The sequence below is a fragment of the Nuphar pumila genome, chromosome 14 (assembly GCF_984573655.1).
Source record: "Nuphar pumila chromosome 14, dmNupPumi1.hap1.1, whole genome shotgun sequence".
Classification (NCBI taxonomy): domain Eukaryota; kingdom Viridiplantae; phylum Streptophyta; class Magnoliopsida; order Nymphaeales; family Nymphaeaceae; genus Nuphar; species Nuphar pumila.
Genome location: NC_143262.1, coordinates 5,265,011 through 5,291,654, shown reverse-complemented (window position 1 = coordinate 5,291,654; position 26,644 = coordinate 5,265,011). Strand labels below are relative to the sequence as shown.

General features: G+C 38.6%; 2 protein-coding genes across 4 annotated transcripts in view; both read left to right on the top strand.

Moving 5' to 3' along the window:
- The first annotated feature begins 383 nt into the window (after positions 1-383).
- On the top strand, positions 384-12,292 carry LOC149816148 (ceramide synthase LOH2-like). The gene is made up of 5 exons (XM_089987920.1): positions 384-501; positions 2,688-2,899; positions 4,623-4,778; positions 11,776-11,961; positions 12,049-12,292. Exons 1-5 carry the CDS (start codon positions 409-411, stop codon positions 12,254-12,256), a joined length of 855 nt encoding a protein of 284 aa, XP_089844046.1. The 5' UTR covers positions 384-408; the 3' UTR covers positions 12,257-12,292.
- A 5,259-nt stretch (positions 12,293-17,551) lies between these two features.
- LOC149816147 (uncharacterized) overlaps positions 17,552-26,644 on the top strand; it is a 45,986-nt gene continuing 36,893 nt past the window's right edge. For all 3 annotated transcript variants that reach the window (XM_089987342.1, XM_089987344.1, XM_089987345.1), the window contains exons 1-4: positions 17,552-17,732; positions 18,312-19,748; positions 19,903-20,013; positions 20,156-20,215. In XM_089987342.1, the coding sequence (XP_089843468.1) occupies positions 17,679-17,732; positions 18,312-19,748; positions 19,903-20,013; positions 20,156-20,215 (1,662 nt within the window). In that variant the 5' untranslated portion in view covers positions 17,552-17,678. The remainder of the gene's footprint in view (positions 17,733-18,311; positions 19,749-19,902; positions 20,014-20,155; positions 20,216-26,644) is intronic.

Here is a 26,644-nt window from a genome sequence, read left to right as displayed (position 1 = left end):
TGGACAGCCATATCATTAACCAAAAAGAGAAGCGCTTCTTCAATCTTCTTTTTCATTTTTTACCATTTTAGTCAATTTTCTTTATATATATATGTATATTTTTCTTGAACAAGTAAGCCAACGTAACGGTCTCTTCTCTGCAAAATATCACGGGGAGCCCTGAAATCTTTTCTATATTCTCCCTTGGTCCTCCTCTCTGCATCGTCTCTCTTAAGCTCTCGTTGGTGCCTGGTGATGATCCTTCTTCGAGGATTGCCCCCGGCGGAGTCGAGTTATCGCTTCTCGAAGCGTCTATAAGGCCACCTCCCTTCTCCTTCGAAGCTCCGATCTCGAATGGTCGGTAGGATACTTGGCTTGGAGAATGTAGCGCGTAATTCGTTGTCCTCGTAGCCTGTTTCTCTCTCTGCAATGGATTCTTTGTGGGTGGATGTCAGAATGGCGATTAGTTTCGCCTTCGCCTTCCTCGTGACGAGGTTCGTCCTTCACGTCTCCGTCTACCAGGTGAAGTTCTTCGCCTTTAGGCCTTGGTTTCGTTCTTTTCTAGTGTCTGCGTCGTTTTCTAGATTGTTTTTAAATTGATTCTATTGGGCAACCAAGAAACTCGTTTTAGCGCTGGATTTTGTTTGTGGGGGATAGGAACCGTGTTTTTTTTCGTGATTTGGTGTGGGTTTTACGTGAATTTCTTTTTGTATCTTTTGTGAAAGGGATTGAATTCTCATGTTTTTAATGGGATGGGGTCGTTTGGTAGGTGGGTAGCGTTTGGATGCGGATCTCGGTGATCTTGATTTTGTTATTGAGCTTGTTTGGTCGTTTCCACGTAGAAGGCGCATCGTGTTCGGATGAAATTTATAGCTTGTTAATTGGGTTTCTTCTAATGACGAGGAAATATTAGTGATGAAGAGGCAATCATCGAAACCATTGTTGCGAAAAGCTCTGCCGAGGCTCAGAAGCTCGTTTCCTAGGAAACAGTTTCAGAAGCCTGGAAAAGCACGTGAGAAAAGTGGAAATGTGCTTCTTAGACCATGAGAAGCATCCGGGAATTACAGTCCGGAATTGCGTTTTAATAGAAGTCATGCTTCCATGAACAAGGAATTGCAATTCCAAGGAAAGAGGATCATGGTTCTCCTGTTTGAGTTGAGTTTTAAGGATAACTGTCAAACCCTTTTGTTTAAAAATAATAAAAACACATACAAAGTCGAGAAGGGAAAGCCCAGAATGAGGATGATAACGTCTTCTTCTGATTATATGGAAAATATTTATACCGCTATTTCTGCCTATTGATCATCCATAGATTTAATACCAGTTGCATTCATTGTTTACCAAAATATTCTCACACTGATTCGCGTTTCTAAGGCAGTGAACTCCTGAGTAAATTTGTCTATCTAGAATATAGTTGGATATCAATGCCATTGTCTTTAAAACAACTGGGAGAAGGTCAATCCATCCTCTCTGCTTACCAACATGATTACGGCAAAATTGTTACAAACCTGATAATTTTGCAAATCTAGACCCTAGCCAAATGCCCTCAAATATCGAGGACAGATCAGGTGCAATCACATTGCACACTTTGAGTGTGCCACTGCGCCTGACTGCCCTCCATCTCTGGGGTACAGCCTGTCAGCTGTGGGGCCCAACAGAAGATGGAGGGCAGATCAGGTGCAGCCCGCACTAAAGTGTGCAATGTGATTGCACCTAGTCTGCCGTCTCAAATATCAAAGCATTTTTCTTCAAATCAGTTATAAAGAAGGCTGATGAGTCCCCTGTCATTGAAATTTCCTCTGACAGGCATTTTTCTTCAAAGCATTTTTCTTCAAATCAATACCAAAGCCATTCCTCCAACCATGCCCTGCCATTCGTTTGGTCATCCCCGATCCATTTGTAATTGAATGAAATTGTTCGAAGGCCTGAGACTTGGATCCTTGATTCAATGCTGTGTTTGCTTTTGTAGCAATCTTCCAATACTAGTTCTTATTCTCCAATGAAAATTTGGGATGACCAATGCCTCAGAAATGACCCAAGAATAGCACTTTGTCAGCACTTCTTTTGAAAGAGATTCCTCTTTTAAGGTGACACGATACAAGTGCCAAACTTCAAAGTAATACTTGCTAATAAAAATCTGCAACTTGAAGGCCTTTTTTTCTGTTTTTGAAAGAAGCGACTTATAATGCATTTGACACTTTGAGCTCCAACAACACTGGGTCAAGCATGACCTATATTGTTTTACCTGTGTACCTGCAAAGCATTTGAAAGTATCAATGCATATTATGTGTGTTTTAATTTATGCATTTGTTTGCTATCTTGTATATGGTTGTATAATTTTATTATCAATCAAGTGAACCTGCGCTTTCATCTTGTAATTATGTTTATATCTATGGGGTGGTCAATTCTTTTTTAAACAGCGATGCAAGCTTTGTAATTATGCAAGTAATTATCTCTGTGTGGCCTTACGGTGTGCTTTTTTTGCATGTGTATCATGTAGCTAATATATTAGTCTGTTGGCTCTTTACAATGATGGTATAGCATCGTTGGGCCAAACAAGCAAAAACTGCAAAACTGTGTAAATCCATGTAGAATAAGTTGCATCTTGAGTATAATAATAACTCTAAAATCTGGTTGGTTGTTTATTATGTACATTGTCCCCCAAATTCAAAGTTTCTCTTACGATTGCATGATATTTTTTTTTTCAGAAGCTTGCTATCTGGTTATTGAGTGGTGGAACTGCTCTGTCATTAAAGCTGGATGAAGCTAAGCAAACCAAGATTGCAAAATTCTGCGAGTCTATGTGGAAACTTACATACTATGCCACTGTTCAAGCTTGTGTCCTTTCTATAGCATATGATGAACCATGGTTTTGGGACAAGAAAGAATTTTTTAGAGGATGGCCAAATCAAGATATTAAGTAAGTTTCGACTTTCATTGTCTATTGCATTCATATACGGAAATATAATATAAGGTTTTGATTCTTTTGCTATTACCATTTTTAAATTTGTTAATAAATGAAGATCTATTACAGGAATTCCGCACAAAGAATTAGCTTCTTTTATATTCATAGAATGATCATGAATTAGATAAAATAAGAAATTAATTTTAAATGTCGTGGTCCTTATGGACCAATTCGTATGGGACTTTATGTTCATAGCTTTTCGTGGATGTTGACAATTTCACCAACTTCCTTTTCTCAAAAAAATCCTAAAAATAATTTGATATTGACTTGTAATACTTAGCTCTGCCAATTGTATTGGAGTAGAATTCAGCAATACTGAACACTTTTTTTAGCTATACTTTCATAATCTAATGAATCCTTCTTTGAAGAAGTGATTTATTAAATTTAGTAAAGTACCCATGTTACCAGAAAAGCACACTGCAACATGGTACTTCTAGACTTGTTTGAGGCCAGAAGAGCTGGTGTAAATCTCTCTTCTCGTATATCAGGAGTGCCAGAAATCTGTGTCGAACAACTTTTATATAATCCTAAATGTATGAAGCAACTTCTAAGTGAAATGGAGAAAACAAATCATCATAAATATATGAAACGGCTTCATTTTGATTATAAGCATGTGAAGCTTCTGCATTAGTAAAGCAAAGAAGGATTAAAAACATTAGCAACACATTCAACATTCTTCCTCTGGTTCGTTATCTCAGTTGATACCTTTAGCTGGACAAAGCAACTTTTGCATTAGTAAAGTGAAGAAGGATTAAAAACATCAGCAACACATTCAGCATTCTTGCTCTGGTTTGTTATCTTAGTTAATCCCTTTAGCCGGATGAGGCTATATTTTCTTGATCAGTATGACCCAATTTTCCTTAAGCATGGGATTGAAATCTTTGTTGATGAAAAAACACCTGCTCGCTTAGGGGTGGCAATCGGGTCGGGTTGGCGGGTCAGAATACCTCAACACGAACACGACCCATTTATTAAACGGATCGGATTAAACGGGTCGGATGTGGCAAACACGAACACGGCCCATTTATTAAACGGGTAACCCGACACGACACGGTTAACCCGTTTAATAAACGGGTTAGGTCGGCACGACACGATTACATGACACGGCGGCCCGTTTATTAAACGGGTCGACCCGATAAACTTGTCTAACCCGAATAACCTCAACACGATAACCGACCCGAGTAACCCGAATAACCTGTCTAACCCGAATAACACAATTAGAAACACAAAAAAAAATACATATTATACTTTTACGACACGAACCCATTTATTAAACGGGTCAAATGGGTTGCGGGTTGATGGGTTAGTGTAAACGGGTTGCGGGTTGACGGGTTCGTGTAAACGGGTTGCGGGTTGACGGGTTCGTGTAAACGGGTTGACCCGCCTGCCTAACCCGTTTATTAAATGGGTCAAACGAGTTGGCGGGTTGACATACCCCTAACACGAACACGACCCGTTTAATAAACGGGTTAGGCGGGTCGACCCGTTTATGACACGAACCCGTTTAAGCCAAACCCTAACCCGGCTAAGAAGCGGGTCGGGTCAGATTATGCCACCCCTATGCTCGCTCTTGGTTCTCTCAGTTATTTCTCATCTTCCTTCAATTTGAATGGTAGTTTATTATATTAGGTTGATTTTTATATTGATTTTATTTAAATTCTCTTTTGTATGTTTTTAGGTTTTCTTTGAGACTTCTCTACATGTGCCAATGTGGATTCTACATCTATAGCATTGCTGCTCTCCTTACATGGGAAACCCGAAGAAAAGATTTCAGTATAATGATGTCGCATCATATAGTCACTGTTATATTGATTGGGTACTCTTATGCTGCAAGGTATTGTATACTTGAGCATCTTTTCTTAAGACTTCTTTAGCAGTCTGAACTCCATTAGTACATATTACACCCTTGTCTTCCAAGGTCTGGGTTATATGCATATGCATTATAATGATTTTTTTTTTCAAGTTACTTTCAGTTCCTCAGTTTGATTGGAGCCTCTACTTGTGTTTCCAATGTCTTGCCAAGCTGGGAAAAAGAAAAACAAAACCGTCTCAACTATTCACCTGATTGCTCCTAAAACTCACATATGAGAAAAGATTATTGGAGTAGATAATGATATGCCAGTTTGCACACGACATTGTGTTCATTCTATAGACTAAGTTCCACAGTTATAGGAGCTTTAGTGAATGTGAACAAATAAGGTTGGAGATCCTTGGGTATGCACATTATTCGAGAGATTAGAGAGATGACGATGGAGGGCAAGAATAAGAGAGTGCTTCATTAGGTTTAACAAAAGGAGTTCTACATTTATCATGGGGGTCGACCCGCCCTCTATCTACATTCAAAGGCAAATAAATGAAAACATAAAAAGGTCAAAAATGCCCCTAATATAAAATGCTATGTACACGAATGCTACTTAACTAAGGGGTAGTATTGAAAAGGTGATACAATATATTACATCTCTTAACACTCCCCTACAAACTTGGGATGATGCAATGAAATCATTCCGAGTTTGGAAAGGAATGAATGAAAATGTGAAGGCACAACTCTTAGTAAGGACATTTGCAATCTGATTCTTTGACCTCACATGTTCTAGAGAAATAACCTCATCTTCATAGGCCTTCTTTGTATAGTGACAATCCATTTCAATATGCTTGGTTGCTCGTAAAACTCTGGATACTTTGCAATATGAATAGTACTCATATTGTCACAATATAAAGAAGTTTTGTCAACAATAGAGACTCCCAACTCACCCAATAACTATTATATCCAAATAATCTTGGCTATGACTTGAGCCATAGTTCTATATTCTACTTTCACTGTGCATAAGGCAACCTTCTGTCGTTTCTTGCTTTTCCATGAGATCAGAGAGCTTCTAAGAAAAATAAAGAAACCAATAGTAAAAAGTCGATATTGAGTAGAGCCTCCAAAATCAGCATCATAAAAGGCTTCAAGAATTGTGAAAGATGATGATGAAAAGAACATGACATAGTGCATAGTGTATCTCACATATTAGATAATCCTGAGTACAACAACTAATCTTTCATCTCAACCATGTTAACCAACTTCTTCTTGGTCTCCTTAACTCTTTTCATGTCATCTCCCAAAATAATATGCATTTTTTGAGTTTAGAGGAAGACACAAACAAGGCAGGGTCAGGATGACTCTGCCTAAAACCAAGTGATTTTATTGTTGAACTAAACTTCTCAAACCAAGCTCATGGTGCCTATTTGAGCCCATATAATGCTCTGCGAAGACTACAAACCCTACCTTCTGAATCTGAATATCCCTATGATAGTTTCATATACACTTCCTCTTCTAGTTCTCTATTCAAGAAAGCATTATTGACATCTAATTGTCACATATTCTATTGATGTACTGCAACCACTGCAAGCAATGTACAAATAGTTGTCATATGAGCTACAGGAGCAAATGTTTCAGGAAAATCGATTCTAAACTGCTCTCTATAGTCCGTAGCTACTAATTTTGCCTTATATCTCTCAATTGACCCATCTGCCTTGGTCCCTATTTTATATACCCATTTGCTCCCAACAATATTCTTCCTTGGTGGAGGTTTTAGCAATTTTTACGCTTGCATCTTCTCAGATGCACTCATTTCTTCAACCATAGCTCTTTGTCCCTTTTCTTTTCCTATTGTCTTTACATAAGACTAAGGCTCAACATAAGAATGGATTAATGCTAAAAATTACGATGTTGAGGGAAGATATACTCATAGGTTACAAAAATGAGAAGGAAAAATCAAAGTTCTAGAGTTTTTACGTACGTGATGAGGATTAGGGAAGGAAGATAAAGACCAAAAATTGTGGTGGCTGAATTCAACTGACAAAGGAATGAGATCATAATTGGCCTCTTCTCTCTGGTTGTTCCTCCACTTGATCAGGAAAGGGATTTCAACCACATTTTCATGTTTTCTTGAGTATGTCTGTCCAAACCAACTCTTTCTAGGTTGAACCTGCTTTCCTTGAAACTCCACCCTTTCATTTACACTTTCCTTTTCACAAAAACAAACCAAGCAGAGCAAATCAATTTCATTTTTTGTCTTTTCTCAGTGTTGGCTGAAGTATAACATATCCTCATGAAAGACATGTCGGGATACCTACACCTTCTTTCCATCAGGATCATAACAATTGTAGCCCTTTTGACCATTTGCAAAACCAAGAAAACAAAACTTAATAGTTTTAGGAGACAACTTATCTCTATATCTATCAGGTAATAGAACAAAACATATACCTCCAAATACTCTCATCACATCATAATTTGGAGTTTGTTTATACAGTTTTTGAAAGAGAGGTATACCCTTAAGCACACTTGAGGACATATGATTTATCTGATAGATACCTAGTTCAACTGCATCTACCCAAAATACTTTGGACACTTTACCCCAAAAAGAAGAGCTCTTGTTGTTTTCAAGATATGTCTATTATTTCTTTCAACCATTGCATTTTGCTCAGGAGTATAGGGACATGATCTTTGATGAACTACACCCTTCTTCTGCAAGAAATTTTCAAATATACAGTTTAAAGAGTATAATCTTGGCAGCAAACTGAGTCTTAATCATAACACAAAAGTTCTTAAGATTTTAAAAAGTTCACTTTTATTTTTCATAAAATATAACCAGGTAAATTTTGTATAATCATCTATGAAGGCAACAAAATACAATGATCCTCTTTTTGACAAAACATGCGAAGGATCCCATACATCAGAATGCACTACATCAAAAGGACTTTCAATTCCCTGTTAGTAGACCCGAATGACAAGGCATGACCCTTTGCCAATGTACAACTCTCACAATTTTTAACATGATTTGACACAAGTAACTTAGGCTCACAAAAACTTCTTGAAGACAACAACTTTTGCAACCTAGAGTTAGAAATATGATCCAATCTCTGGTGCCACAAAACATACTCATCTATAATAGAAGCTCTCAATTTGATCCTGGGCTTCTTCTGCACACTCATATCAATTCAGTCCAAGTAGTATAAGTCTTCTCTTCTATAAACAATCCCAACCTTCTTCCCTAACAACTGATCCTGCACCACACATTCAAAAGGAGAGAATGTAACATTATAATTAAACTTGGTAATCTAACTAACAAAAATAAGATTCATAGAAACGCTGGAACATGGTAAACTTAAAAAAGATTAATCTTACTATCATAATAAGAATCAAAAGTATTAGAACCTATTTTTGAGATAGACATAGAAGAACCATCTGCAGTGTGAAACATCACTGCAAGGCTAACAGTTGGTTAGAATAGGCCTATAGGATGTCATATGACATGAAGCCCCTGAGTCTATTAACCAACCAAAGGAACAACCTGAGATATCTGAGAAAACAGTACCAGGAAGAGGCAGGAGTAGCAGAGGAAAAGGCCACGACTTATTGAGCGAGAAATTGCAATTGTTGAATTTGTTGTTGCATTTGTTATTACACATTTTCCAACAACTGAAGTTGACCAACAGACTGATTGCCAATGTCAAAGTGATTATTCTTGGGTTTTATGCCTTCACCATCAGAAGATGTCGCATAGACTCTACCTTTATTTTTCTTGAGAATTGGACATTAATTTTTCATATAACCAAATTTTTTAGAGTAGTGACATTGAATAGAGCTCAGGTCACCTCTCCCTCCAAAACTCGAACACCTCTTCTTCAAGCTCCTCCACCACCTCTGCCACTTAGTTGTGGAGAAATTGTCATGACATTGTCACCAGATGAATAGGTTCAAAGAGACCTCATCTTGGTCTCTTCTGCAATCAACTCTGATATGACCTTGGTGATAAAGGGTAACTGAGAATGATGCAAAATGACACTCTTTGTTCCATCAAACTCTAGTTTGAGCATCATAAGAAGCTCAATAACTCTATTAGTTTTCATATACTGGTTAAGAAGTCCCAAATAAGTTAGCCATGATGTACACGTCTCAAACTTCACACAATTTTCACATTTTGTTTGGCCCTTCATAAGTACATGGGCATCCCAAATTCTTTGCATATCCTAATAAAAATTTTCAATTGACTTATTTCCTTGGCGCCTACTCCTCAATTCTTGAGTAAGCTTATAATGTCTTGCCCAATTTTCTTGCTTGTATACTTGTCCGAGGTACACCCAAGCTTATTTGGCTTCCTGAAACTTGAAAAGATTCATAGCTATTATCTCCTCTGTTGAACCCAGAATGCATTATTTATAATTCATTTCTTTATTGCTTTGAGAAAATCAGCACTAGTAGGCTTAGGTTTCACCTTCAAGCCATCCAAGTACTCTCTAAGTCCTTTCTCTACTATTATTGCAGTTAGCCCAATAAGCATAGTTTGTCTCGTCAAGTTTCACAAGAACAATCTGTATGCCTTCTTTCTCCGTACCTCACCAACCCCCAGCTACAAAATTCGAGAACCCTTCACACGATAATAAGCAAGATACTACCAAGCCAAGAGCAAGTAATATGCAGCACCAACAATACCAAAGTATGCTCAGATATATGAAGATACCAAACACAATCCAAGACTGATAACTCTTGCTGTCACACAGAAGCAAGTGTAGCACATTTCCACTAATATACAAAATAAAACAAAGGGGCAGCTCATGAACTTCAATCAAGCCCACAAATAAGAACCAAATGTACAAAGATACATGCCAAACACCAAGACTGAATATTCTAGCAAAACTCAACAGAAAGTCATAGCCAATGTACCCAGACCCAATAAAAACAATTTACCACTTGTATGGAGGAACCCAAAACAACAATAGAACTCCCAAAATACACAAGAATCCTTCTCCAAACCCCTTGCTTCGAGATTTAGTATAAAAAATGACCCACATGCATACATTTCCACTTGCTAACATCCACCGACAGAATCAGAATAGGTCGATGAATCAAAACTGGCCTCTATTTACCGCCTCTCGAGAAAAAAACTAAGAAAACCCCAGTAAATCCAATACTGCTCTGATCGCTCTAAACATTGCCTGAATAGCTTTCTAAAATCAAGATCTAGAGAGTGCATACCTCAATCAACCCAGGCTGCATCATCCTTACTGCACTCAATGACATAAGTTCCCTTGAATATGTGACTGCGCAGTTCACGGTAATCAGCTGACTAGAGTCTTTCTCTTGTCCAAAACTTGCTCTCAATCCTCTTTCCTAGATGAGATATGGCTTTGATACCATATTCAAGAGATTGATAATGATAGAGGGCAAGAATAGAGAGAGCTTCATTAGGGTTAACAAAAGGAGTTCTAAATTTATCGTGGGAGTCGACCCCTCTATAGTCTATATACATTCAAAGGCAAACAAAAGAAAACATGAAAAGGTCAAAAATGTCCCTAATATAAAATATTATGTACAAGAATGCTATTTAACTAAGGGGCAGTACTGAAAAGGTGATACAATATATTACATAAACACACATTAGACTTCTAGTCTCATTTTTTTTCTTGTTTTTCTTATATTTTGCTTGTTTATCTTAAAGTTTCTTCTGTGGTGAGTTCATGTTTTAGTTTGAATACATGATTATTCCTCTTGTCCGTAGCTTTATCTTCTGCATGTAATGATTAATGGACCAAAGGTTCGACTTTCTGTGCATCTGATAAGTTTTTTGAAAGCTCTCTTCAGTACTCTTTACATATAGAAGTGCTTGCATTGGGCAACATATGTATGTAAATTCATAAACTGACAAGGCTTATGAAGTGGCGGGTTTAGAACCTAAAAGTGAGATCCCAAAGATTCTTGCTTTGTTCACTTGATAATCCTTTTTATTGATCTTTTCATCAGAGAAATGAACATAAGGATCCTAGTAACCTAGTGAAGTATTCTTCACATGCAAAGCTCATGTGCGTGTGCACTTGACCTACCAACCTCCTTGCACTATAAGTTTGATGTTTTCATTATACTTTCATTGATAATTTTTTAAAATCCATATAAGATTGATTAGTAATCACTAATTGAAATGGTACCTCATGGCTCACGCATGACATTAGGAAGTCATAGTTGTAAGTTCATGTTACTAAGATACATAAAGTGTTTGCCAAATATCACAAATGTTTGAATTTTTCATGATATATCAAGGGCTTGTCCTAAATATTGTCCCAAAATTTGGAAGAAGATAGCTTCAATTTCCTAATTTTATATTTTTATATTGGGTGATATTTTCCCAAGTTTTTATGAGAAAGACCAACTTTTCAAAACCTCCAGAATTATTTTCTTGCTGGTGCATTTTCAAGATTAGCACTGCGACATGATGTGTGTGTGACCGTGTGCATCAATGCATGTGTATATGTATGTGTGTGCGCCATAACATTAGTCTTAAAATGAAACCTCCATGCAATGCTACCACCCACGAAGGACAAGAGAAGATTAGCAATGATATACAGGGACCTTGTTGGAAATCTGCGGCTTTAATTGCAGAAATGGCAAATCTCATGTTGACTTGATTATGAGATGCTTGGGAGGCACCAGTATGAACAAAACTTGATCTTCATAACGTTGTTGTCAGTCAAGTATTAAGTATATGACATCACCCGTAATATCCTCTAAAATACTGCTGTACCAAATTCATGGTCTAAATTTCTAGGTAATGTTTATCCAATATACTCACATTATGGTTTTCCTATTTGTCTGCATTATGGTCGTTCCTTGAGAACTCTGATTTTTTTTAAAACAATTCCCTTGGGCTTGATGTTATTCTCTTTGCTGTATGAAGTTTTTTTCTCTTTGACGTTTTGGTTATTCCAATCTCTCACACTTCACTTGGTTTATTTTAAACTTTCATGCTGGAACTATCATATTGAACTGAGGAATAAGTTCTCTTCTATTGCAGATTTTTCCGTATTGGATCAATTATACTAGCCTTGCATGATGCCAGTGATGTATTCATGGAAACTGCTAAACTCTTCAAGTATTGTGAAAAGGAGCTTGCAGCTAGTGTTTTTTTTGGTTTTTTCGCTATCTCATGGCTCATCTTACGGCTTATAATCTTTCCTTTTTGGGTAATCTGGAGTTCTAGGTAAGTACACCATGTGCGTGTCTAATTTCAGCATTTTCAACGTTATTGCTACTGCAATTAATATAGTTATTTGACTCCTTGCTGCAGTTATGATTCCATGGAGTTCGTGCTACTCTCTGATAGTTATAACCGTTTACTCTACTACATATTCAATACAATGCTTTTGACACTGCTTGTCTTCCACTTATATTGGTGGATTCTCATAAGCTCCATGATTTTGAGACAACTGAAAAACAGAGGAAAGGTGGGAGAAGATATAAGATCAGGTAATGATTCTCTTTATTCCAAAAGATGACCAGAAAATCTCCAAAATATTTTATAACTGCAATTTGATGTGTGTGATCCTTCTCTTTAGCTCTCCAACAGTTGGAAGTTAACCTGCCAGGCAGTTTGGTGTAAATGTGATTTGCTTCATACTAAATTAAAGGATAACTTAAAACTCCCTTCTGGTTATGGTGTCTGCCTTTTGGAAATGTTATGCACATTAGAGAGAAATAGAAGCCATTCACCTGTACTTATCCTAATCTTGAGGGGGGAAAAATTGGATCTTCCCTCTCGGTCATTTTCTTTTCCTGATGTTTTTCTCAATGCAGCTAAAGGACTTTTAAGGAAACCAAAAAAATTAACTTAATGGATTAACTTAAATGCCACTAAGTAAGCAGTAAGGTATGATTTCTGGTTTTCTTCCTTATTTGGACCCTTTCATTAGGAGGATTTGCTTGAGCGAGTACCATATAAGAAACTTTTTTCAACTAGTTGGTTACTTTTCTGTATAGAAGAATGGATCTACTTTTCCATACAAAAACTTCAATTTTTAAATGGACCAATACCACAATAGGGACTCTTTTTTTTCTTAGCAAAATCCAAACTGCAAGCATTGGTTAACATCAATTTTTCTAAATTCAGATTCAGAAGATGGAGACTAAGCGTAAAGTGGCATCTGGTGGGGTCACAAGTAACCCCAGTAGCAAGCATTCCAGAAGCGCTCATGCTCACATCATCCCTGTATTCTATTTATCTGTCCAATTAGTCTGTCAGGGTGATGCCCTTTTGTGGGGGAGTTTTGAATGTTTCCTCTTCTTCCACAACTAATTTTTGCATCTCCTTGTACCAGTTCTCAACAGTGTATATTAGTTACCATTCTGTATCTTTCTTCTGCATGGCGGCTTTTGGGAATTAGCTTTTCTGACTATTGAGTGCTTTTAAGACCTTTACATATGGCTGACATCAAATCATTCTCCTAACGTCATATAATTTTTTGGATTATCCGTCTAAAACTAAAGCTGGAAACTTGGATTGACATCTTGATGCAACATACTACAGTATTGTTTTATTGTTTCTGTTAGGGAATTTGCATTTGGGGGGCTACTTTTTGCCCTTAATCTCAAAATGAGCCTCACTTTTCTGGAATTCCAGATATGGGGCATAGGTTTCCTAAAAAGTGTCAAATAGGGCCTCAGGTTAACATCCATCATCTTGGAGAACATGATTTATTTTGATTTCCAGTATCGTCCTTTGAAAAATACTCATTTGTCCTAGTGAGAAAGAAAAGGGTAAATACTTTGAACATTTGATCATGAAGGTTATTGTTGTAATTTGACATAATTTAACTTGAGTTAATGATAAAGAATTAAAGATGGGCCATTGTGTGGCAGTTTTCAAAAGAAACAGAGGCCACATTGGGAATTTTAGAAATGTGAGGCCCATTTTTTGAAATTAGGGGCAAAAGTTCGGCCATTAATTTTTCCTTTTCTATAATATGTTTTTTTTTCTTTTCCCATGATGCAAATTGCAAATACTCCCTCAAGAATCCCAAAGAGTCAAAAGTTTTTTGAGATCATTTTTTCAAGAGAAAGGATTCTGTACCTTGAAGCTTGATGGAGAGGATCTGCTCTTAGAACTAGGTATCAGATTTCAAATTGGGATCCCAACTGAACCCAATCCTTCATCCCTACTGTCATGGGCTGAGACCTGAGCCAGATCCAAGTGGATCAAAGCCGGATCTGATGTGTCTTAGGTAGGACTAGGTTGGGGTCTGAATTCGGTGGCAAGAAAAAATCTTTATTTCTCGAGTATTAATTCTGGATATTAATTGGGTATGGGGTTGGTTATAGGTCTGGAATATGAATCTTGGATCTTGCGTGTCCAGCCCAATTAGCAAATAGGACATACTTAGTAGTTCCGGAACCGTCAAATTTAAAAATAAAATTAAACAAAAATTCCTTTGCCTTTCAAAATGCAGTTGCACCAAACCAAGCAAATCCTCCACTCTATGCTGTCCGTATCGCACGTATGCCCAGTCTCCCACGTTAGATAAATCGTTCTACTTCTACGCCACAGGGTGCAGGTCTTATCGAAACGACGATAACGGCAAGTTTCGCTTCAAATTACTAAAATACCCTCTGATGGCTGCGGCAATTAGGGATGGCAGTGGACCGGGGGAAAGCGGGGCCCCGCCCCGCCTCGCCCCGTTTGGACCGGGGATGAAGGGTATGAAACGGGGATGGAGGCGGGGACGAAGGTTAAAATCCATCCCCGTCCGGGGGTGGAGGCGGGGATGGTATGGCACATTCCCCCGCCCCACCCCGTCCCATCCCCGCCACGGCCCCGGCCCATCCCCGTCCCGGCCCCTCCCCGCCCCGCCCCATCCCCGCCCCCAACCCTTTATATTTTTACTGTTTACTAACCCTAACTCCCTTCCCTAATTTTCTAACCCTGGAGCCGTCGAGCCGGGCCGTCGCCTCTTCCCCTTCCCCATCCGCATTATCATTGTAGCCGGGCCGTCGCCGACCACCGTTGGTCATCGCAGGGGGAGGCCTCCACCCTCATACTCAGCCTCCTCTGCAAGCTCGACGGGAGGGCGGAGCTCTACCGAGACGTACCCCTCTCCTACCTCTTCCTTACGAACAATCTTCAGTACATCATCGTTAAGGTGCAGAGCTCCGATCTCCGACTCGTCCTCGGCGACGCTTGGGTGCAAATGCACACCAAGAAGCTTCGGCAGTACGTCGCTAACTACGAGCGCATGGCGTGGAGCGAGGTCGTGGCGGCCATGGCGGAGATGCCGGTGGTGATCGATGCCGAAAGCGCGAGGCGGGCTTTCAGGCGGTTCAACTCCGCCTTCGAGGAGGCATACCGGGCGCAGACTGCGTCGATCGTGGTGGAGGACATGAAACGGGGATGAAGGCGGAAACGGGGACGGGGCGGGGACGGGAACAGGGCGGGGTGGAGGACATGAAACGGGGATGAAGGCGGGGGTGGAGGATAAAATCCATCCCCGCAGCGGAGGCGGGGCGGGGGTGGAAACCTTGTCCCCCGCCCCGCCCCGCCCCACCGCCATCCCTAGCGGCAACAAATCAACAATGCAAACCCTTCGGATCTATGTAGAACCAAAACCTGGATTTATTAGATATGTGACGCACATGGATCTACTATTTGATACTGAGTCAGGGTTGGGTAGAGGCCTACTTACCTAATCATATCCTTATTTTGGCATAACTCAAAGAAACAGTGTGGGATTGAAGATTTGGCTCTTAGCCTGCAATACCTATGGTCGTTGTCTCCAAGGCATAAAACTCTGAGGCCAGGACCCTCGACACAGGGCCTACGTTGGATGTCAGCTTGTGCAAGGGAGTGACGCTCACAGGAATTGAGCCTGGACCGCCCTTGAAGAGCCTGGCGGCCCCGATTAGCTGGGTTTGGGCCAGGATTTTAGGCCTGAGCTTGTAAGGAACAGGGCCGAAACCCAGCCCGGTTTATTAGCGGGGCCGGGGCCGGGGCCGGGTCAGCCCGATGGACTTGAGTTATAAAAAATAAAAAATATGGTAACATCATTTTTTTTTATGAAAACTAGAAATCACATGGTAACTTGGTTATATACGAACTTTTTAATTACTTAATTAATTACACTAATTTTAGGAGAAAGATAATTAATTGCACCAAATCACATTAATTGCACACACACTTGACTAGGATTGTTTTGTGTAGAAATCATCTTATTTGGGTATGCCAGAACTTGGCCCACTTCACATTGGCCCGTTAGGTCAATAGGCCTCTTTTCAAACCCAAGCCCGTTAAGAACCGGTCCAAAACCCGACCCGATAGTAAATGGGCTGGGCCTGCCCTATCTATTAGCGGGCTGGACGGCCGGCGATGTCCACCCTACACTACACTACACTACCCCAAACCCCCTTGGGGCTACCCAATCATATCCCTACAGATCTACATCAGAACTAAAGTAATATCTTCGTTCACATTCTTTACCAAGTTTGGGTTTGATCGGACGCAATATCATAAATTCGTTATCCTACAAATCCCACTACAAATTCTAACATTTTGTTTTTAGAAAAAAAATGGAAAATATCAACATAAACTATACAAAATCCATATAAAAAGCGTATAAATATGAAAATGTTTATTGCATTAATATTGTGTAAAAATGCAGTATTTTCAACATTTCGAAAATATCATTTTTTTTAGAACACGTAACATCATGATAAAAATTGTGATGTTTTAAAAAAGAGTACTTTTTATGCAGCGCCGCTGATAGCCAACCATCTCAACATTTCTCAACATGTGGGTGGCTGTGTAGGTGATGCATGATGCAGCGGCGCTGCATTTTATGTGAACACTTTAAAAAATGTTGAGATAAAATATCACCGATATCTGTACGGATGGACATTAGGTCAGCTCAGCCTGATTATGGCCCGATAGGCCTGACCCAAACCCAAGCTTGACATAAGACCAGCCCAGATATAATCAGGCTCCTGCTGGACCCTTTAGCCCAGTTCAGCTGATCAGGTTGGACCTATATAATTTTGAATTGGATAATGTCAGATTTGGGTCCATTTAGCTGATAATTGGGCCAGGATGGGCCCAACTTTAATCAGGTTAGAAGCTGCGCCTATCTCGGGCCGCATACCCAAAAGCCCATCAAGTACCCAGACACTATCAATGGGTTGCGTACCCGACCCATCAGGGTATACCCGAACACTCCCAAATAACAAATTGCGAGGTTCGGGTTTTGCTTGGTCACAAAAATGAAATCCCAAACTCAGAACTGCATAGTTTTAAAAATTTAATTTTATTAAAATCATGTCCACCAAAAAAGCCGAGTCAGGTCGGGTACCCGGTAAAATCATGTCCCAAACCCAGCCTGCATATTGCTGGAGACGACCCGAATGTTATTATTATTCGGATCGGCGCCTTTCATGCCCATACCTGAGAATTCAGGTTCAGGTCTGGTCAGGTACCCGATACAAACCCGACCAGTTGACAGCCATATCTAGCATTTATATGGATTTGGATTGATAGGACACGGACCCAAAGCATACCCTCAATACGGCAGCAAATCTGTGTAGAAATAATTCAGTCGTGAACGGTTGAGTTTGAAAAATAAGGATGACTGTTTTGTCGCCGCCATGTTAATCTCAAACTTTCAATTTTCACAAAGGTTGCAGCATGGCGATTAAGGCTTGATGTCAAGGACTTTTTCGTTGTCACAGAATCACTATTATTTCTCATTCGGGACATTTCTGCCAATTTCTTTAATTTAGGGGCAGATTCAGTCATTTATAAAAATTTAGGCAAATTTCGGAAAAACAGAGGAAAAGGGGAATAAAGAGTCCTTGATTTGAGAAGAGTCTCTCAGAGGTTGGCGGTAATGGCGGAGTCTGTGATTGCTGGATCTGTGGGGACCTAAAAAACACTTCACTCAGATGGCGAATTGGCTTTCTTCCAAGCTCAAAGTGGCAGAATCTCTCCTCCAACAGGTATTTCTCTTATTTTTCCTTTTTGCCGGGTAAATTTCCGTTGAATTTCCGCTAACTCCTTGTTTTATGACTCAATTTCTTCTTCCAGTGGGAATTTCTAAAATGGGTGTTTGGTTTTTTCGGGGTTTGTGAATTTGAGTGAATCGGTGAGTGGTGATTTTACGGTTTAAGAGTTTTTCGTGTGCTTTTCGTTTCCATTGATGTTTGATCGGTTTCCGGAATTGAATTTGATTATAGGGATCTGTTTTTTGGTTTTATTTTTTTGGTTATGGAGAAAAATGTAATGGAACAGCTTAATTTTTTTATTGTTTTTTTTCGGAGCTTGATGTTGCTTTTGAATTATCAGGTTTTGTGGTGCTCTTTTATAGGAGTTAGGGTGTCTGGGGATTGAGATGTGGGTTGATTTGGAATGATGGGTGTGGTTACTAATTGATTTTGTTTTTGGGGGTCTGAATTTTTTGGAATGGTTGATGTGTTAATTCTTCGGTTGGGTAAATTTGGTTGTGAAAGAATTGTTTGGTTCGTGAGTGCTGTTTTTTAATTGTTGACTTTTGTGAGGTTTGGGATTTTGTTTGTTAGATTGATCAGCAGGCAGCAGAATCGCTCGGAAAGAATGATAAATCCCGATCTGAGGCAGTGAATGATGAACTTCTTAGGAAAACAGAGACGGATCCCTTGACGGAACAACTCAAGAAGAACCGTGAGAAAAAACCCAATGATTTGCCAAAAGCACTTGATTTGGAGAAAAATAGGAGGAAAAAGAAACCTGAAAGCATAGCCAAACCTACGAAGCCCCCGCCGGTGTCTTCCAATCGAGTTCCGAACGATGGGGACTGGACGGAGCTCCTTGGCTCTCCCAAGTCGATCCCTGTGTCTGGCAATTCAAATGTTACTCCTGATAGATACACTGCAAATGGCACTAAGAAAAGTCAAAGATATAGTCAGAATCAAAGTGCTACTTTTCTTGGTGCTGGTCCTAAACATACTCAGATTGATTCGGCACTCTTAGAGGCAAAAAAGGCTCATAAGCGCTCCTCTCTTGATTCCAAGTCAGTGAAGGTTTTGGAAGTCCCAACCGAGAAAAAGTCAGACCATGATGTCTTGGTTTCAGATTTTGGCAAGCAGAGTCGTGGTTTATTTACTTCTACTGATGAGGTTTTGGCCAAGATGGATGTCGATTCTAGTAGGCCTGCAACCTTTTCCTCCAAGATGTCAGATGGTTTGCATTCTTCTCAAAGAAGATTTGTCAATGACAATAGGGTATCTCCTGGTCGTGTGGCTATGACAGAAAAGGATGATATTGCTGATGGTGATAATTCATCTGTGGATCTAAGAAAAGATTCTATCAGGGTATCACAAGCTGTGGAAGCCAACATAATCTCTGACTACCATGATGTACAAAAACCCCATTCTGAGATGACTAATAAAATAGTCAGCTCAGAAGATGGTGCTTTTGTAGATCAAGATGCAATTAGTTCAGGTGTAAGATTGGATGATCTAAGCCTTACTTCTCAAGCAATCTCAGAGAAAAGCATCACAAAGGAATTGGAAAGAAAGGAGGATACACACAGTTCCACTGTCGAAAAACATGATCCTTTGGTCAGTGAACTCCCAGGCATAAAAGTTCAAGAAAATGGTGATGGTCATATGTTTACTGCTGGAAGAAGTGTGTCTGATTCGAATGCAGAGAATCCCACACTTCATAACCAACAGAGACATTCTGATGGATCACCTAGCATAATCACACAAAAATTGCATCCAAGCTCGGAGGGTTCTTCAGAGAGCGAGGAGAGATCCTTATCAGAAACTGAATCGGCTTCAACATCTGATTCCGAAAATGAACGCATCAGTAGGAGAGAGGAGAGAAAGAGGAAGGAACGAATGATTGCTGAAGCAGCAGCTGCTAGAGCAATTGAAGCTATAAAAGAGCATGAGAACATTTTGGCCAGGTTGGAAGGAGAAAAGCTGAGTTTAGAGAAAATCTTGGAAGAACGAGAAAAACAACAAGCCCAAGAGGTTAAAATATATGTTGTTCTACTTATTATTCTGGGATCAGCTTCTTTATCATTTTATTATCTAAGGGGAACCTCCTCTTTTTCTTTTCCTCAGTTTTCCAACTTTTTATCTCTTATTTTAGGCATTTCTACACTCATGTCTTCTATGTTGCCAGGCTTCAGCATTGCAATCAAACATGGAGGAAGTCATGGAAGCCGTTGAACTAGAGAAACAGAAACATAATAGCACCAGAATGGAAGCCATGGCTTGTTTGGTTAAACTAGAGGTCTTTTCACCTGATTGATGTCATTTTTGTTCATTTGCTTCGTTCATCTTTAATCTTGTTACAGTTCTATTTTTTTCAATTCACAGAATTAGTAGTGTCATTATATTTATTCTTATCTCTTGCTGAAGTAAACATGTTGCAGACTACAAATGCTGAGCTGGCAAAATCCCTTGCATCAACTCAATGGAAACTTGAAAAAGAGGTATAGAATTCTGAAGAATGAGAAATCTTATGTTTTTTTTTAATTGTGCCTTGCAATACTTTGTTTTTGTCCTGGTTAATTTTTGTCATATGTATGTGAAAATCTTGTGTATTCTTCTTCAGTCGTCTTCTGCTATGCTCCAAATTTCTTCATTGTTTTAGGTGACTATGAGATGAAGACCTGCATCACTAAGGACCAGTATTGGTGTGTAGCAAGGGCAAGCAAGATATGAGCAGCACTCAGCTAAATGTTGTGAATAGCTTTCAAAATCTACGTGGCCACCATCTTTGCTTTTATATCTTCCCATGGGCTCTAACTCCTACCAAGCTCGAGTTTGGTAGAACACATAGTTACACCAGACAACCTTTTCCTTGAGATCAAGGTGTTCAAAGTCCAAGTCATGCTCTAAACCTCTGTTTTGCTCATCACAGCATTTCCCCAATTGGGACGGAAATGGTGTCACATTTGGTTGCAAAAGCCATCTAAGACTCTGATTCCAACTGATAGGAAATGGAATGGCTTAAAGGATGAGATTTACATGGTCTCTTTCCTATGCCCAAGGAAATAGGGAGATTATGTTATCAGATAGAATGTCTGAACTGGGTCATCCCTTCACAGTGGATGTGTGAGAAGTGGAAAAACATTTCCTTCCCCTTTGAAATGGGTCGTCTAGTCTTCCAAGTCCTCAGTAGCCTCAAAATTTGGCGTGACTATTGTCTAACTGAGCATGCTATCAAAATGTGGATCTGGTTCTTTTCTACTCATTTTCACTACTAAAAGGGCAATAGAACTTGTCCCAGAATCATGCCACTGTGTGAATTGTGAAGACATATTCTCCTAGAGGTGGAACTATGCGCTGATCAGCAATCTGGTACACGTGCTTAGATATTCCAGGGATCAATTTTTCATGGTCAATTCCATTTAGATATGGACAAACAAAATTGAAGATTTTAAGGGCCTGTTTGGATCCTGAGAGCTAGGGAGATTAGGAAGCACTGAGAATGGAGAGTTGACGAGAGGGACAAGGGGAGACTTGGCAAACACCTCACCTGTTTTGGGATCACTCAGTGTTGTTAAAATTGCGCCTCAAGGCGCAAAAAGCACGCCTCGCCTTGAGGTGAGGCCCTTTGTGCCCTGAGGCGCATGTCTAAGGCGTAAATGACAAAAAAAAATGCATTTTCAAAACATTAAAATGCATTATTTATTATTATTTTAATAAAATGAATTTTTAACATTAAAATAACAAAAAATAGTTTTTTATTAATTAAAAACTTTAAAAAATTGTGTCCTCATATCTTATTTTTCAAAACATTTTCAAACTTGCGAGTCGAACCTGCTCATGCGTCGATGTGTCTTTCTGACATACATTGAGATGGATGGTCATCAACAGTGGAGATGGATGCTAAGCATGCAGCACCACTGCATAAAAAATGAACTCATATGCATAACCCAATTCTGTAAGCCAAAACCACGTTCAATTATAATTGGATTAAGATTTGATTAGATTTGATCCCTAAAATAAAATCCCATATGAATCCAAACATGAACCAACTAAGTGATTCGGAGTCCAATCTGAATGCATGTTTGGATCTTACTTGAATGATTCAAATATGGAAATAATATGCCAGACTTGAATTGGATATTTGACGGTATCAAATCCATTTGCATCCCTAGTCCATAGGATGTTAGGTTGGTAAGTCTAAAACCAAACTGAGCATTGATGGTAGAGAAGATAGTTAGGGTAATGAATATCCTGGATAGTTTTTTTCGTGGAACTCATTTATAAAATAAAAACCAATAATTTTTTGTATAATTATGTGTTAGGAAAAAGTAATTATGTATAATAAATTTTTTGGTATTTATTTGAGTTTTTTTATTTTATTGGTTGTTGCTTTATAAACAAAACTTTTTTATTATTTATTTGTATTTTTAGATATTTTTAAAGTATTTTTTAAGTTTTCAAATTTTTTTTTGAGGCTTAAGCTTTAAGCCTCGCCTCAGTTTTTGGTGGAGCGCTTCGCTATGCCTCAACGCTTTTCACCACATTGGGATCACTGAAACCGCTTAGGTTTTCTCAAGTGATTGCTGGTGCTTTGCTATATGGGTTGCAAAAAGGCTGAGATATAGGGAAATTTCAAATACAGATTTCTACAGAGATTTGGATATGTGAAAAAAGGGGAGGTGTATTTGGCAAAATCTTTGCACTTTGTGCAACCTTCTTGAGTCTAGGGTTCTGGGAAATCCAAAATATGAATCCTGTTTTTTTCCAGGGCCTCCAACATTCCTCGATTCATTGAACGCCTAACAGAAACAAAAAATAAAGAAGTGTTTAGGCATATTAACCTGATAAGATGTTTACCCTTCATAATATTGTACAGCGTCTTGTTGATTAGATAGGTGGCAGTGAGGGCCTAATTCCTTCTTGTAGCACTTAGCAAAAGTAAAGTACAAGTGTCCCCCCCTCCAAAATGTCAATTTTTTTGTCTTCTCTGGTTCATTTTGCTGTGGAGTATGGTGGTTTGAGATAGTAATGTGTTTTTCGTATGTTGGAAAGATCTCACGTCTGTAGACACACACACACACAGAGGCTTACACTTTCATCAAGTTGGTAATAAATTGTAGCATAATCACATATATCAATCTTGGCAAGGTAAAACGTTTGGATATTAAAGATAGGTTATTTTGATAAGTCCAAAAAATCTCAGCATGTGAAAATAAAAAGGGAAATTTACAAAATATCCCTCGAACTTTTCTATCTAATTCATGCGCACACCAAAAGTTTCAGACTTTGCGATTTCCCACCAAAGTTTTTACCTTGGTTAATCAAATGACACCTAGTTTAGTTACCTATAATAAATTCTGTTATGTATTTTTTAAAATGACCATGCTACCCATATACCTTTCCCATATGTGAGTGCCTAGATTTTAGGAAACTTTTCCTCTTAATTGTTCCTAACCGTCTAACCTTCTCTCTCTCTGCACTTCAAGCTTCATCTCAGTCTCTCTGCACTTCAGGCTTCATCTCTCTTTCTCTCTCTCTCTCTCTCTACCGTTTGACTTCTTATGGAGCATCTTCTTGGCTGGGGTCAACCTTTTTTTTTTCCAGGAATAATAGCAATAGGTACATCATGAAGCATGGCTCTTGTTAGAAGACCAAAGACACAAGAAGTTATAGAGTTAGAGGAAGCTCAACACCAAAACAAGAGGGAACACAAGTCCACGTCTATTGCATATCGTGAATAAAGTTCACTTACGACTAAAGGGTCGACCCCCTTAAGATATCAAAAAGAAAAATAGATAAAAGACTAGTATACCCCTCTTTTATAGGGTATGTATATAGTACCCTAAAAGATACTTTACATATTTTTATAATACACATTATACGGATTTTCAATACTCCCTTCAAACTTGGAAGGAAGTAAAGGAATCATTCCAAGTTTGGAAAAAAAGGAACTGAAATGCAAAGGAGAAAGACTTTTTGTAAACACATTTGCAATGTGATTCTTTGAGCTAACATGTTCTAAAGCTATAATCCCATCCTCATAAGCCTTTCTTGTATAATGACAATCTATTTCAACATGCTTAGTGCGCTCGGGAAACTCTGGATTCTTTGCAACATGAATAGCGCTCATATTGTCACAATATAGTTGAGTTTTCTTTTCACATGGAATTCTCAATTCCTTTAACAACCATCAAATCCAAATAATCTCAACCACGACTTAAGCCATGGTTTTGTATTCTGCTTCTGTTGTGGATAATGCAACCCTTTGATGCTTATTGCTCTTCTACGAGATTAGGGAGTTTTAAAGAAAAACACAAAATCCTGTAGTGGAAAGTCGATCTCTAGTGGAGCCTTCAAAATCAATATCACAGAAGGCTCTCAACTCTTTGTTAGACGAAGATGAGAAAAACATGTCATAGTGTATAAAATCTCTGACATACCTGATGATCCTGAGTACAACTGCCAAGTGCATTGATATGAGATCACTCATAAATTGACTCATTACATGAACTGCATAAGTTATCTCTGGTATGGATATAGTCAAATATATAAGGCTCCCAACTAACTGTCTGTATACTGCAGGATCCTCTAGCGATCCTCTAGCTCAACACCATCAATTGTCCTCATCTTCAAATTTGCATCCATGGTGGAATTTACTTCTTTTATAGTCATCAGTCAATCTTGTTTTTATAACCAAATCTGTAACATATGTAATGAAATGATAGTGCACTATTACAATGCCAATGACTTGTGTTAGGATAAGTATAGTCATCTCGGGGAGTAGGCCATCGCAAGCCCAAGGAAATACTTTAAACGCCCCAAGTCTTTCATCTCAAACATATTGGCTAGTTTTTTTTTTATCTCTTCTGTCTTCTTTATGTCATCTCCAGTGAGAACCATATCATTTACATAAAGAAGCAATATACATCTTCCTGTAATGAAGTGGTAGTCTTCCATAAAAGCATGAGAAACTCTCAAAGAGTTTCTATCAGAGACACCTCAAACACAACCCATAAAAGGGTATAAATGAAAGAACACAATAAAAATAATAATTCTTTATTTCTCACAAGAAATGCCTTAAAACTTAATTTATAATGGAGGGGGATTACCCTTGTTTATACAAGAGGGCGAGGAGTGAAGGAGAGCTCTCTAAATATAGCCGTTGGACTAGGTCCAATGACTATATTTTAGTCAGGTCCTAGTTGGGACTTGACTAGATTATAGTATCTAGTTCTAAATGAACTAGATAACTAATAAAAAATAAAAAGGGAAAGAAAAAGAAAATATAAAATATAAAATATAAAATAATATTATTTATATATATTATATATATTACATTTTACACTTTAACACTCTCCCTCAAACTTACGGTACAAAGAGCGAAAGTTTGTTTAAGAAGAAGTGAAATCTGGGAGCAGCAAGAGGTTTGGTGAAGAAGTCCGCTAATTAATATTCTGATGTAATATATGGCAGATCAATGGTTCCATGTAGATATTCCTCTCTGACATAGTGACAGTTCATCTCAATATATTTGGTGCGTTCATGAAATGTCTGTTTGTTGGCAATATAGATCACACTCTTGTTGTCACAGTACATTCTTGAAGCTTGTGTTGCTTTAGCTCCCATGTCAGTTAGCAGACGTCTGAGCCAAACTACTTCCATTGTCGTGGTCGTCATGGCTTTATATTCCGCTTCGGTGGAGGAGAGAGACTTGCTGTTTTTTGCACCTCCACAAAATTAAGGATTCACCTAAGAAAACACAAAAACCTGTGGTTGAATGTTTATTATTGGGATCACCTTCCTAGTCAGCATCAGTATAGGCAATTAAATCTAATGACGATGAAGCAGACAAGAAGAGGCTTCGTAAAAGAGAGGACTTTATGTATCTAATAATACACAAAATCGCTCACATGTGAATAAAGGTGGGAGTATGCTGAAATTTGCTAGCTGTGTGTACAGCGTGTGCTATATCTGGCCTATTAATGAAAAGATAGGAAAGTTTTCTGTAAGGAGTGGGATCATCAAGAAGTTCTCCATTATCAATTCTCATTTTAACCTTGACAACTTCTGAAGTGTCTACTTTCTTATCATCTGTTATTCCAAACCTGAAAACAACATCAAAGGCAAATTTAGATTGAGATATCAAATACCCTCGAAGGGAATAAGCAACTTCAATTCCTAAAAAATATCTTCATAAACCTAAATCAATTATTTCAAAACAAGTTTTAAGAAGTTTTTTGATGTTTTCAACTCCCTGTTTATCACTTCCGGTAATGATCATGTCATCCATATAGAGAAGGAGAACAATAATCCCTGCATCATAATTCTTAATAAACAAAACAGTGTCAGTCAAACAAGATTGAAAACCAATATAAAGCATAACATGACTAAGCCTATCATACTCAGCTTTTGGTGCTTGTTTAAGACCGTAAGAGCTTTTTCTAAACGAAGAGCTTTACCCTTAGGGATTCTAATTCCAGGTGTGGCTTTCATGTACACTTCTTCAACTAGATTTTCATTGACAAAACATTTTTGACATCCATCTGAAATATGAGTTATTTTCTAATGGAGGCTAAGGTTATTAATGTTTTGACAGTGGTCATTTGAGCAATTGGGGCAAAAGTTTCTTCATAATCGATGTCATACTCCTGGGCATACCCTTTGGCCATTAATTGGGCTTTATATCTTTCAAGTGTTTCATCACTCTTGGTTTTGACTTTGTAAACCCATCGACAGCCTATAGGTTTCTTATCTAGATGAATATCTTGAATAGTTCAAGTGTTAGCCTTTTCTAATGCGTCCAATTTTGCCTTCATGTCTTCTATCTATTCTATATGATTTTTGGCTTGAGAATAGGATGGCGGTTCTACATATGATTGTATTAATGTAATAACTGCTCTGTATGTGGGTGAAAAAGATTCGTATGA

Excerpts from the sequence above, each read along its gene's own strand:
- LOC149816148 (XM_089987920.1), top strand. The coding sequence starts at position 409 with ATGGATTCTTTGTGGGTGGATGTCAGAATGGCGATTAGTTTCGCCTTC. Across the intron at positions 2,900-4,622 it reads TGGCCAAATCAAGATATTAA|GTTTTCTTTGAGACTTCTCT; the intron begins GTAAGTTTCGAC and ends GTATGTTTTTAG. Across the intron at positions 11,962-12,048 it reads TGGGTAATCTGGAGTTCTAG|TTATGATTCCATGGAGTTCG; the intron begins GTAAGTACACCA and ends TCCTTGCTGCAG.